This window comes from Sebastes fasciatus, chromosome 2 (genome assembly GCF_043250625.1).
Source record: "Sebastes fasciatus isolate fSebFas1 chromosome 2, fSebFas1.pri, whole genome shotgun sequence".
NCBI classification, from domain to species: Eukaryota; Metazoa; Chordata; class Actinopteri; order Perciformes; family Sebastidae; genus Sebastes; species Sebastes fasciatus.
The window spans coordinates 8,729,146-8,743,524 of record NC_133796.1 but is presented as its reverse complement, the minus strand read 5'-3'; the positions used below and the strand labels follow the sequence as shown (position 1 = coordinate 8,743,524).

General features: G+C 42.3%; 1 protein-coding gene across 6 annotated transcripts in view; it reads left to right on the top strand.

Moving 5' to 3' along the window:
- The window catches only part of phkb (phosphorylase kinase, beta), a 115,363-nt gene that overhangs the window by 52,000 nt on the left and 48,984 nt on the right, over window positions 1–14,379 (top strand). For all 6 annotated transcript variants that reach the window (XM_074660644.1, XM_074660633.1, XM_074660609.1 and 3 more), the window contains 4 exons: window positions 1,279–1,336; window positions 2,827–2,904; window positions 4,620–4,778; window positions 5,229–5,323. In XM_074660644.1, the coding sequence (XP_074516745.1) occupies window positions 1,279–1,336; window positions 2,827–2,904; window positions 4,620–4,778; window positions 5,229–5,323 (390 nt within the window). The remainder of the gene's footprint in view (window positions 1–1,278; window positions 1,337–2,826; window positions 2,905–4,619; window positions 4,779–5,228; window positions 5,324–14,379) is intronic.

The window sequence follows — 14,379 nt, the reverse complement described above, 5'->3', positions numbered from 1 at the left end:
GTCAGAGGTGTAAGCATGAAGTCATACAGACTGGCAGCTGACTCACAGAGGCACTTCTCTGCTTCTTATGCGATTATTTATCTTCCCACAAAAAGCTCACCAACAAATAATAAGATATGTATTTTACTGTAATATTATGGATATATGTCGCTTGTGTCCTGCTCTTTGTATTCAAGCAGATACCCAATGATATAAAATAAGTGAAACCTAGCAACCACATAGGAACTATCCCCTCATATATTTTAAGGTATAAAATCACTATTTTTTTATACATATGTTTTCGGCTTTTCCGACCATCCCATTCTTGTGAACACAATATCTCAGGAATGCCTGGATTCCTCAAATTTGGCACAAACGTCCACTTGGACTCAAGGATGAACTGATAAGATTTTGGTGGTCAAAGGTAACTGGGACCTCACAAAACCATAACTCAAAAATGAATATGATAATTATGACAATTTCACTCAAATGTGTATCAGGATAAAATGATGACCTTTTGGACAGACATGAATGTAAACTGAAACTTCACTGGTTGGCGGAGGCGTACAACCGTGAGGCGGTCATTCTAGTTTCTCCTGTTTGTTACTATTTATGATATTCAAGGACCAGTTGCAGTCTTGACTAATAATACCCATAATCAGTTAGTTGGTTAGCTCTTTGTGACACCGGCTGTCAGTCCATGTAGCACCGCTGATGATGCAGGATGACATCACTGAAACTGTCCAGTGAATGAGTTACCTGTTACCAGTCCGCATGACTTCATGCCCACAGCTCGTCGTTTGTTTGTAATAACCCAGATGTGCAGTTTTTGTACATTTAATTCAAATTGTTTATACTTCTTCTTCTTTCAAGTGTCGTAACATTTTTTATATTTTTTTTTACAAAGAATTTTTATGTTGAAGTGGTGGAAGTGTAGGCCCACAGCCAAACCGTCACCTATAAACTTAGAATAGTTTTTTTTCTCTCAGTATGCTTCGTGTGTTTGTCACTGTGTATCGTAAACTTTCTGACATCTCAGACCTTCAAATGTCCTCCTCACAAACAAACAGCACAGCTTTGAATTAAAGCGAACAGCCTTGTGAGAAAGCATTGTTATTCCTGTGTGTTCTGTCACTTCTCGTTCACAATGTCATGTCTTCTCTATATTTTCCCTGTGCCGTTCTGTTCCATACTCAGCGCTGCTAAAGTTCAACCATCCGCTGCTTTAAAGTCCCCGTGCCTCTCTCCTCGTTCTGAAATGGAAAAGCAATAATTCACCCTCTCTCTGTCTCTCTACAGCTTTTTGATGGGATCGAGTGCGAGTTTCCCATATTTTTCATCTACATGATGATTGACGGTAAGCCTTGTTCTATCCATAGCTGCTGTTATGATGCCTCAAGTGGGTCATTTTTGAAGATAGAAGACAGACTTGAAGCGTTTGACAGGAAATTACATTGTGGTGTTTGCCAGCTTTTAGAGGACTTAGACACACTTTTTAAAAATAGGTGATGTGTGAAATTTGTGTGTGAACCTAAGGGAATGGTCAGAAATAAAGTAAGGAGTATAATCTCTCCAAATAATGCGCATTCGAGCATCATTAAATCGCCCTAATGTCGGTTTAAACCCCACGGACATCTGTAGGACAAACAAACAATCTGATCTAGGGTCTGTTGTAAAGCATGTAAAACAATGCTTTACCATTAACGCTGCAATAATCCACAGATAATTCTCAACCGACTCTCTACTTCCCCTCACCTTTACAGAGCATTTTAGCATCTTTCAGCTCATTGTTTTGGTTTTATGGCCCGACTTTTCGTTCACTCTCTCAGCTCTCATCAGCTGTGTTTCCAGCCACAACTAGGGGTGTAAGAAAATATTGAAAATAGGAAGTATTGCGATATTATGTTTTGTGAGACTATATCAATTCTCAAAAACACTTTCTTGATTTTCAGTGAATAGTTTGCATGCACTGATCAACTCAGTCAATACTTATTACATTTGCAAAGAGATGTGCCCTTTCAGTGCCCTGTCAAAGTAGTGCAATGATGATGCAGATCCCACTGTTCTGATTGCATAAACATTTTTTTACTCAGATTTTATGCATATGGTTTGTTCTTTATAGTAGTTCCCAAACTTTTTCAAATCAAGGACCCCTAAGCTGACACGAATTAGACGTTTTTTTCCCAAGGTCACCCATCTGATCAGATTTTTGCTTCGAGATGATTTATTACAGAAAGTTTACCAAAATAGTCATAGATTCTGACATTGTTTTACTTATGGATAGAACAAAAGGAAAATAAATTATTCCCCTCTTTGCTGGGGACCCCCTGGAATCCCCTCAAGGACCCTTGGGGGTCCCCGAACCCCACTTTGAAAACCACTGCTTTATACTATGACAGTTTTCCTAAAATTAGATTTTAAAAAATCACAATTTATCTCCTTGCTTACAGTGTCACAATTTAATTGTAACCCCCGTATCATGATACGGATCATATCGCCAGATTCTTACCAAAACACAGCCCGAGCCACAACATTACCTGATAAGTCCCAAACGACAGACAGACAAAGGTAGCGACTAACTGGTGAACATAGTGGAGCATTAAGCAGCTATAGCCTCAGCTAGTTTCCCTCAGGAGCTGGTGGAGAGCAAAACAGAGCAAAAAGTGGGAGAGAATACGTACTGTACATCATGAGGCCATAAACATGCTCCATATGAATGCTAATCTTGTAGTGTATCCGCTGTGTAAATAGGCAACTGTTGCTGTTATGTGTGTTACAAAAAGTTTCATTCAAAAGTTTGAATTAGTATCATAAATATGTATGTGTGTGTGTGTATTTGTGTTGCAGGGGTGTTCAGAGGAAATAAAGCTCAGGTCAAAGAATACCAGGACCTCCTTGAACCCATCATCTTCCGGTCTAATGAGGGTGAGCAAATTAATATATATATATACACACACACACACACACACACACACACACACACACACACACACACACACACACACACACACACACACACACACACACACACACAAACACACACAAACACACACGCACTCACACACATGCAGTGACCGATGGATGGAGAAAAATTACGAATGCACGAACACACAACTTTATCTGATTTGACAAATCAATACGGTTCGATTTGGAGCTTCAGCCTCTGTTCTCTCTCTCATTAAATCACGCCATCCATATTCATACCCCACATACTGTGACCGAGGCTCACAGGGGCGTTGCATTCAAGTGAACTCAGAGGCTTTCTCCATGAGTAAAGAGCCTGGCTTCTATATTCACCTGCACCCATGGCTACGATGGGAGACAGTCAAATGATAGGGATGTCAGGAGCTTTGAGTTTCTATTGGTCCGTTCATAATAGCACAGGGATAATTGGAGTGTAGAAAGGATAATGATGTGAGGCAGAGCTGCCTTAAGTTGCTCCAGACGTCTCCACAGAGCCTTTTGTACCGGTTATGTATGGATTAACAAAAGTCCTGTAGTTAATTGGCTGGACTTTAATGGATAACACAAATGTACTTTTTTCCTCTTTCACCATTAATGACCATGAAAAGTCTAAACCGACTAATGTATTTGCTGCTGTCAGGAGCTGCTATTGTGCGCTCTGCTGCAGGTTCGCCCGACCTCCCGGGAGTCACGGTCTCCCATTGTCTTCATGACGCATAGACACATGCAGGTTGCAGCTATGGGAGACATGCCGCTGTACCGTGGTGAATGGGCAACATTTACCTTGTGCCATCCTTTATGTCAGCATTTTTCTCTGGAGTGGGTTAGACTCATATTGGACACCCCATACACCACTGCCTATACAACTATATACGCCATTTTTCTACCCCTACTATCTGTACATGCAGAGGTATAATTCTACACCTGAGGTGACCAACATGTAGCCTGATAATCAGACTGAATTGCCATTTAATATCAGCCAATCTCTGTGTTAGAGGATGAGCTATTTCGTTTAGTTTTTCCTCTTTAGTTTTGAGTGAAATATATCAATGACTATTGGGATGAATTGTAATAACTTTGGTGATGCCTTAACATTTCTCCTAGTGCCATCAAGTCCAAATTTGAATGTGACAAATAGCACAGGATCCCTCACCAGCTTCCCACCCATAAACACTGCCAGTCGTGTTATCCAGAATGTTGAACCCGTGTCTGTGCAGTGTGGTGGGCGAATGATTTTCCTACTGCCCTACTTAATGTGCTGCTTCCACTGACTTGAATGACTGAACCTTTGAATATGGACCGAATTGGCACACATTTTGAAGCAATCAGGAACTACTTTGTTCCACCGCGGTGGTTCAGCAGCTGGCGCCCATTAAATACCTGTTATGGTAGATCTGTGAAAAGGCACTCTTAGTACCAAATGTACTGTTCTTTTACATACTGCGTGCGTCACCACCGCAGTCTTATTTAAGCATGTTCTCTTTAACTACGGGAGGGACGTACAGATAGTTCTCGCTCAAACACACATATGACACGTGTCCAGACTCCAGACAAGGTGCTGTTAACATGAACACACACACACACACACACACACACACACACACACACACACACACACACACACACACACACACACACACACACACAGTGCTCACAGTCCCCGTCTCTTTTACCAGGCCATGCTGTGATCCCCAAATACTACTACGTACCGGCTGACTTTGTGGAGGCGGAGCAGAACAAGCACGGAAGCCAGAAGCGTTTCCCTAGCAACTCCGGCCGTGATGGGATGTTCTTCCTGTGTGGTCAGGCCCTTTTCAACATCGCCAAGCTGCTGGGTACGCCTCTCTCTGTGTGTGTGTGTGTGTGTGTGTGTGTGTGTGTGTGTGTGTGTGTGTGTGTGTGTGTGTGTGTGTGTGCTTTGGTATGATGCTCTGAACCCACATATTCATTCTGTTTATTGTAATATCTGTCTGCAAGTTCATAAATCATGAAAAACTAATATATTAAGGTCATATTTGATGAGATTTATTACATCCCAAAAAAAAATCAATTAGTTTTTCATTATTCATGATTATCTGATGATTGTAAATATTGCTTAATTCTTCACTGACATGAATCCAAGGAGGCAGTTTGACTCATCCATTGTTTGTGTATGCGTGTCTTTATTTGTATAAATAACGGAAAATTGTTTTTCTTTTATTACACTTGCCTTCTTGTCTGTGTGGGTGTTTGTTTTATATGCATATTAATGTGTCTGTCTCGGTGTATGTGTGCTCACAATCCAGTGGATGAGCTGATCAGCCCTAAAGATATTGATCCCATCCACCGCTACGTCTCCCGCCAGGACCAGCGCAACGTCAGCATGCGATACTCCAACCAGGTGAGCTGTACCGTGACTGTGATTGACCGCCGTCACTCGGCTCTCATCTGAACGATTATTTCACAACTCATCATCTTCAATACTCATCTGCACTATGGACTGTCATTGTCAGTGCAACGTTGGATTCAAGTGCTCCTTGTTAAGCTGTAATCATCCTTGTTGATATGACTTATAAGAGCAGTTAAGTGCTTTTGGCCTAAAGTAATAACGACGTACACGCGTTGAAAAAATGATTTACTGGCGATTGCTTTTTTTTTGGAAGTCAAGTAGCTCTAAGTGCTTTATGCTGTAGAGGCAGAAAGGGGGCAGGGAATGGACTGCCCACATCATGGAAAAAAATGGAGGTTTCATGTTTGTAATTTATATAGTCTATCTAAGGAGGACAACTGTGAAGTGTAAATAAGGGATAATAAGGGACGAGTTGTATGTTCGCAGTTGTAATAGATAATCAAACGCCTGAGCTCGGAGTTTTAAAATCCTGGATGATTGAAGTTCATATTTTTTAATGCTTCACACACATGAAGAGAAATTTCACTGATTGTTTTCATATTCTGAACACACTTAGTCTAGTTCTCTCTCTACCAGCTTTGCTGTAGCTATTCCAAAAGTCATTTCTCCTCACTTGATTTGACGTTGATTTGAAAATCAACATTCACTCAAGTATCAAACAGGTCTAAAGTTAGATTGTTGCGTTGTTCTCAGCGGTCTTTATCTACGTTCTTTAACTTAGCCTCACTTGAGTTAATCCTGGAAAATTAATTTAAAACAACAAACAAAAACCTGCATCTGGCAGCCAGTTGGAATCACGCATCAGTAACCGTGGTACACACTCAAACATGTTACTGTAAAAAGTCAATAAAAAAACGATTATTAAAAAAAAGACATGTTCAGGAGTACTAGCTACTCGCATAAATGGCAAGCGCCAACACATATATGAAATGTATCACTCTTGTCATATGTTCACTCAGTTGAGCTGGATTTATACTTGGGGGGGGGGGGGTTAATGGGAGGCAAAGGCATGACCCGCCCTACTCTACATCTGATTGGCTAGTACTTATTGCCTTCATTGGTTGTGTTGGTTAAGCTGGGCATACAATGTACGATTTTAGCCCGTTTCTGGCCCGAATATTGAGCTGAATGACTCATTTTAGAGTCGGATCGAATTTCAGCTTCGTCGGGCGTCATTTGCTTAGTGCTGTACAGGAGGGACCGAGGACCAATTAACTCCTCCCGACTGGCCGTCAGACAGTCAAATGAGTTTCTGACATGACAGAAATTTTGGTCGGCCGATCACAGGCTCTCGCACAGTTAAAGTAGAGCTCCGAGCCGATTCCCCAATGTCAGGGCTTTTTTTTACAGCTACCTTTCCTCCAATTCCTTACCTCCAATTTTCTCTGCAAAATAGACAAGCCATATTGTACACGTCTTCCTAGCCACCTGTGAGTCCATATACGCCGGCACCTTTTTTAGACATTTCAGCAGACAGGATGATGATCAAGGCAGCACGTTTCTGCCTTGTTAGCATTGTGACCCGTACAGACCTCTGCTAGCAAACAAACTTTACCTGCCTCGAAGCTTTCAAACTAATCTTTATTGACAACTGTCAACAGCCAGAACGGCCCGCAGGAGCCGACGGGCCGTGTTTTTTTAAATTTAACCTACAGTGTGAGCACTTAGGTCTTGGCTGACGATCGGGCCGTACAGTGTGAGCACATTAATCGTGAGCTTTGTCTTTACATCGCAAACGATCAACTCGTATAGTAGGAGTAGGAATTACACAACAACATTTCTAAAATCATACAGTGTATGCCTGGCTTTAGGTTTAGGCATGAGGAGTGAGATTGGTTAGGGTTAGGTTAAGAATATCAGGGTAAGCCAATCAGAGGCAGAGTAGGGCGGGTCGGGTCATGCCTTCGCTATAGTAGGATTTTGTCATATCGCTAACGGGAGTCCCACCGTAGGGAACTACGGTGTCAGATGTCACCCATTGATAGCACCCCCACAACACTAGATGGATGTATTGTACGTGATCAGGTTGTGTATCCTGTTTTAATATTATTCCCCACAATAACCGTGTTTACAGTCTTTTCATTCACGTTGAGCTACACATGTGCAGGTGCCTTGTCTCATTACCGAATAGGAGACTACTGCGAATACGACTACAGCACATGCAATCACTGTGCCGTCTTCCAATCACTGTGATAGAGCGGCTTTTGTGGCGATCATAAAGATTGGAGTGGAGATGACTTTTTTGCCAGATGTGTGTACTGAAAAGGAGAAGATTACTGAGCCATACTTCAACTTCCTCAATGTTGTCTTCACAATCACAAACATCATCAGAAACTTGTAGGAGAAACCCCCCAACCTCTTTCATCTGAAGCATCGCTGTATAGCCACACTATCCCCAATGTGTAGTTACATATTTGAGGAGGCACACTTCAGCTGTATGGCGTAGCTACAGCAGCTATGTGCGTAGGCTTCAAAGCCATGTAGTAACCCCTTAACGCACAACTTTATATCCATCCTTACTCCTGTACTTCCTGCCCACAAGCTCCACCTCAGGCATCCCAGTATCAAAGCTAAAACAAATCCCTCTACTCAGTCCTGCTTAGTAGGACTCTAAGCAGTGTTTGTTGTGTTATTCGTGCATGCGAACATTTTAATTACAATTCATCCATCAAGACCTAATCAGCAGAAACCATCCTTTTTTACCTTGCCAAGGGCCAGTCTTGTAGACGGGGATTAAACCCAGCCCATTTGCTCTACGAGCTGCCTCTCTGAATGGCGATCATGTCTGAGATTTAATCCATATCGGAGACGTCCGGCGGCTCTGAGGATCGCACAGATGAAGGGTAGAGATACGTATACAACGGCCTGATGTTCATTCTCTTTGCTGTACAGTGTGGATTGATAAGTCCCATTCTGCTCCTGTATGTTGAATTTTGTTTTCCTAGCCAGGCTGATAAGGTGGTGCGAGAACAAGGCGCACAACAGAGGGTCTGTCCGGAGAGGTATTATGAACGGCAGACTGAATCAAATAGGTTGCAGGGAGAAAGATCAGCAGGAAGAACAAAGACAGAGAGAAACAAACAAGAGACAGAAAAGAGCATGTCAGGCAGTAGGAAAAGTTTGCAGAATAAGACGGATGAACATTTGCCTCTTAGAGGTACAAATGTCATTATTTAACTCTCCAGGGCATGCTAATATTCTTTAACACGAGGAAGGCAGACTCAGTAAGTGGATAGGATTGTGGAGTTTTTTACTTAAAGGTTTTGACATTTACCATCTGTGTAAAGACATTTCTCATCTTGTCTTTCGCTGCGCTGACCTATCATAAAAAGAAGTGCTTTTAGATTTCCAAACTTATACAAGGAAAATATCATGATTTCATTTCCATTTCACAGTGCAGCCGTCACATAGCACGTCTCTTGTACCAGTTGCCACTGTATATTAACTGAGAAACCAACCACCTATAAATGTTTAATGGGGCTAAATATGGGATTGGGAGCATTTCTATTGACTCTCAACGTCTCTCAACACGGCGACGGCAAGCCAGCGGGCCGCACAATACAGAAGCAAAGAAGCTAGAAAGAGTTTTGGGCTTATGCGCTCGGCAAACATTTTTCATTCAAGTCTGGGTCACCATTTTTCGAGCCCGATATCCAGTTCTTATACATCAATGGGCCACAGCTAATTTGTCATGATGGGAACCCAGGTGCATAGAAACCTCTCCTTATTACCTCCGCCAAGGCCAAAGGCCTAGGAAGGAGGTTATATTTTCACCGGCGTTGTTTTTTTTGTTGGTTTGTTGGTTTGTTGGTTTGTCGGTTTGTCGGTTTGGAGGATTACTCCAAAAGTCTGCGATGGAATTGAATTACATTTTTTGGAGGGGTGGGGTGTGGCAAAATCAATTAGATTTTGGTGGCGATCCAGATCATGATCCAGCTTCGGGAATTGTTTTTCATAACTCCGCTCAGCCTGTGCATTAACACCACAGGCTTTAAGACATGCGCAGAGTAACTGATGACGCGTTCATGACGCGTCACCCTGCCTCTTTCCTTCTGCCTGCAGAGAGAGAGCGGGGCATGGAGGGAGGGGGGGGACACCTGTAGATTTGGCGTTTTTTCAATTGAAACTCGCGCTCTCCGAGTGCCATTCTAGTTAGCTCTGTTTTTGATCTCTACCAACTCTTGAGGGAAATATCTGGCACTTTAACCGCTAAATGCTCCACTATGTTCACCGGCTAGTGTCTGTCTTCTGTTTGGTGTTGAACACGTAGTGTACAGCAGGTTTTGAGAGGTTTTTTTGCTGAAAGCAGCTGCCTGCTGTTGAGTGAATGTATCTTTTATTGCCAAGAATTTCAATGTAACCACATACCAAGAAAAAATAATTTGTAGTGTGTGCTGTGCATGGCGTTTTTAAAAGTCATGATAAGGAAAAGAGTTGATGTGATGGAAGTCGTTCACTTTGTAGGTACGATGATTTGAAAGGAAGGCATCAATTCCAACGCAGGTGTTGCAGGTGTTTTTTTCTTTTCCGTCTTTAGAATCCAGACTGAGTTTTCAAGCAGCAGCACCTGAAAGCTGAAGTGAGGCGTATTATATTTTCCAGGAAGACGTGAATGCAATAAATGAACAGACTCTCCGAGCGTACCTGTATCTTGCCCTCAGCCAGTAGAAATTAGATGTGGTTGTTTATTCATGTGGCTGGTGCTAAGCTGAGCGCCTTGCAGGGTCAAACGGACACGCAAATCGCAAACTGAATTCTTTATTCCTGCTATTTCCCGCTGCTTCTCTCACCTCTGTCCTTTTTTTTTTTTCTTTCTCATTGCTTTATCCCTCCCCGGCTCCCAGTCTTTTTTTCTCCCTACTATTTTTCTCTATTTTCACTCACCTTTTCTGTCTCAGCTAGACACTTAGCTCACACGTTGTGTCGGCAAAGAGGCTTGAGATGGGCAAATTGAGAGAGAGAAAAGAGGAAAAGTGGTATATTCACTTTTTTAGTTTACTGTGTATTTTAAGCAAGGAATGCTGTGTGTGTGTGTGTGTGTGTGTGTGTGTGTGTGGGGTGTAGCAGCTGTCTTGTTGCCTCTGCATCATTGACGTCCAGTGTTTGGTCTGCGGGCAGGAAAGGCACATGGGCATGCTGGGCTTTCACATGCAGTTAAGGCTTGATTTGTACGCTTCCCTCTTTTCCTCTGTGCATGCGTGTAATTTGCTTCCCATTTTGTGCATCCCAAAAAAACGAAACATGTATATGTTATGAGAGTGCATGCCATCTTTGCATATCACTCTCTCTCTCTGTCTTTATGTGTGTATGAGAGAGGTTTATGTTTCTGTGTTTTTTTTTGCAGTATAACACATAAGCATGTGTTTTTATGTGCATGTGTATTATTCATCGTTCCATTCCTTCTGAATGTTATGCTACCACTCAGATTGCATCAATTCATTCCACAGCTGGAGACAATGTGATGCTCCACTATATTAGTCAACGTCAAAGCGTTTATTGTCATGTGCACAGTTATTTTAAAATATTAAACCCATGAATATAGCCTGCAGTGTTGTAGCGTTTGGTTCAAGCTTATATAAGGTTGTTTCAGGATAATTTGACGTCAGCTCTGTCATTCAGTAGAGAAATGTATTTCGAGGGAGCTGGCGAGGTTGTTCTCCCTCATATAACCAATACTGTTTAAATAGTTAATGCATGACGTTGGATTCACCACAAATATCTAAAATATTTCAACTGATCCAATTTTAAACGGCAGTATGTTACATCCATTTAGCATTGAGTATAAGGTGCAGAAAGAGATGGTTGTGACTGCATGCTTAATGGGTTTTTCCCCTGAATACAAACCACCACCTTTATTTTCCTACTAAATCATGTGGTTTATTTTCTTTTCGCAGTTATTTAAGTGATTTATTGTATCAGTTTGATCCCATTCCTACATAAACCCCACTGAGACTCCAAAACCCTGCAATGCCCTGCAGAAGAAGTGACTCCGATGTGTTGCTGACCTGGCTACACTCTATAGTCTTGCACGTGCCTGAGAAGTATGTATTAAGAATGTGCACAACACAGCATTAATTGTACGCAGGCAGTCTAAATTTAAAGATGATTATACAGCACATATACCTATATTGCACATAGGTAAGGCACCATGCATTAAATTTGCACCATGTGTGCATCTCAGCGGGGACGAAATGTGGTTTTGCCTCAAACAACTATAGCACTTGGAGGGTGGGGAGTTGTGATTTGGTCGGTGAATGGGGCGTTAATGCAACTTTAATGTGTCGTGGAGCTCGATGTACTACTGTAATGAACTGCAAGCCTGTTAAATAGAATATGAAGCTATAAAATAAGGCCAGCGCAGCTTAAATATGCATGTAAACCGCGTGGCAAATGGTGAAAAATCTGCAAAAGTGTATTGCTACGGTGCTGCCGGCACCTCTCTGCTCTAATAATAGTTGCAAAAGGATCATTTTTTAAGCCCGACCCTGTGGATAAGGGCAGCTTTCCTTGATATTTAGCAGCTACCAAAGTGCAGTGGTCGACTGTGTTGGGTTTTTCAGCATGAGAGACAACGCGCTCCCAGGGCTGTGAGGGTGAGTCAGATCAAATGCACCCTGGGGAGCGTGGTGTGACATCCCACTGACAAACATGCAATAATACGCAGCGGGCGTGTAGCAACTGGGGGGCTCGGAGAAGTCTTGAATGGCTGTAAAAGTGAATTAGTTGGTTATGTGGCTTATGTCCTTTTAATGGCATACCCTTAATCTACTCAGCTATTCAGGCATGCTCGCAGTGTCACATTCACTCCTCTCGCTCTATCTTTTTCTCCATCTTTCTCTTTGAATTCTGTTCTGTTTTTTTTTGTGAATTCATCAACCCACATACACCCACATATTGCGCCGAAGCACGTACGAGAATAGCACTTGTTTGCATTAAAATCGAAGCAACGTACCACTCAGTTTCATCATTGTAAAACTCTAGGAACCTTTGGCTTCTGTCAGATTTCTATTTTATTCACACACACATACACAGACGCACTATGTTAGATCAAGGTTAATGGAAAAGTTGCATTGTGGTCCACACTGCGGGAGCCGTCAGTCATCAATCAGAGATAAGGCGTGGGTCGGGAGAGGCCTCCGCGATTTGATAGTGCAGCTTGGGGAACAAACATATACCTCCCTTGAGGCAGGACGGAAGGAGGGAGGAAAGGGAGGTTGGAAACGCCAGAGAGGGAGTAAGGCTGAAATATACAGGGGTGGAGAGGGAGGAAGAGAGAGATGAACAGATGTTTGTCCGAAACATTGCATTTTACAGCTTCTCACTGGTTTGATGGCTGGACTCAGTTAGAAAATTGCGATGTCCAATTCTTCTATGCACAAGTCAGGTTTAGAAAAAAAAAAATTTAATCCGAATCTTACGACAGGTGGTGGGTTGTTTGGTCACTGTCAATCAAACCTGATCCAACCGCACACAAACACATACTGAAAATTAAAAAAATAATAATTTTAAATATTAATGAGCATCCCTTTTTATTTTTGTCACTTTGTAGTAAATTGGTGGTTGAAAGTTTTAGTTATATTCTCTCCTACATCTGAAAAGAAATACCTTCATACCATACTGAGTGTGTTTTGTAAAATTGTCACTATATCAGATAATCTGTGAAAAAAAGATGGTTCCACTGCCTCCTCCTATTGCTCATAATGACATTTGCGAGTTTCTACTATGACCAAAGAAAATCAACCAATCAGAGCCGAGGAATGAGAAAGTTTGCTCCGATCGATGGACGAACTGTCCTCAAAAAGTTTGTGTTTCTGAAAACATATGAGGCGAGAAATAGGCATTACAGTAGCAGAATATTGATTCATATTTGATCAGCGCTGCGTTAGAGACTCTTCGGCTCTGATTGGTGGTTGTCACTCGGGCGCGGGGGAATCTTGCAAATGCCATTAGGAGCACTAAAAAGGAGGAAGAGGAACCTGAATTTTTCACGGAGTATCTGTCTCGTGCACTACTCTCTAAATATAGTGACAATTTTATAAAGATAACATTTTATGATATTTGATCAAAGTTACCGACCGCACCTTTTAAGCGACATTTTATAGACGATTGTATGAATTTGTTATCTGTATGATTATCGTCTGAGCGCAGCTTTGGGTGGAGAGCGGACCTGGCATCTTCCTGCAGTGTACAATGTTTTCCAGTCCGTTAATGTGTTTATTGAGTGGTATGTACTGGCAGTTATACGACATATATGTTTCGACTGTAAAGCTTATTTTTCTGTGTCAGTAAATGGACCAACTATGTGGCATTGTCATCATCTCCCTGTATCTCTTTGCCAGGTAGACGTGTTACTGTAGAGGCAATTTCAGTGGCTGTGTGGAGAGATCATAGAGTACCGACACGTGTTAAGATAAGTGAAATATGCATAATGACTCTAGATTCAAACAGCAGAACACAGATTAGAGGTCAGTGGGAGGACAGTATTGAATAAACTACATACTGTCCCTTTGTGCAGAGCAAAGGACACCCTGAGCAGCATGGAACAGATGGACGTTAGGATCCTTCTGACCCACACACACACACTAACACTGCATTTTCAAACGTCTGCATGTCCTCCACAAACCCCACAAACAGAATCACACAACATGCGCTAATTTTCCCTCTGTATCCTTTGTGTCACTCTCACACATACACACACACACTCGCACAGACACACAGATTGAGAGTGTGCTAAACCCTGCTGTTTGCCAAATGGCCTGGTGGCGCGCAGGAAATGTCGAGCCCAGCGATCTGTGACAGTAAAAGCCCTCGAGAGATGGCTGCTGACCTTAACCTGCAGGGAAATGGACATCACTCAGCAGACGCACTCACACGTTGCATGCATTAACTCTTGACACGCTCATACCAACACGTACGGCTTTTCTGTACTCTCAGAAGAAGTTGTGTGTGTGTGTGTGTGTGTACTTCTCAGACACACCTCTGCTTCTCCTTCTTCTTTTTCTGTTACAAGCTTTATTTGCCAGGGGCCCCATTTAGCGGCGTCTGAT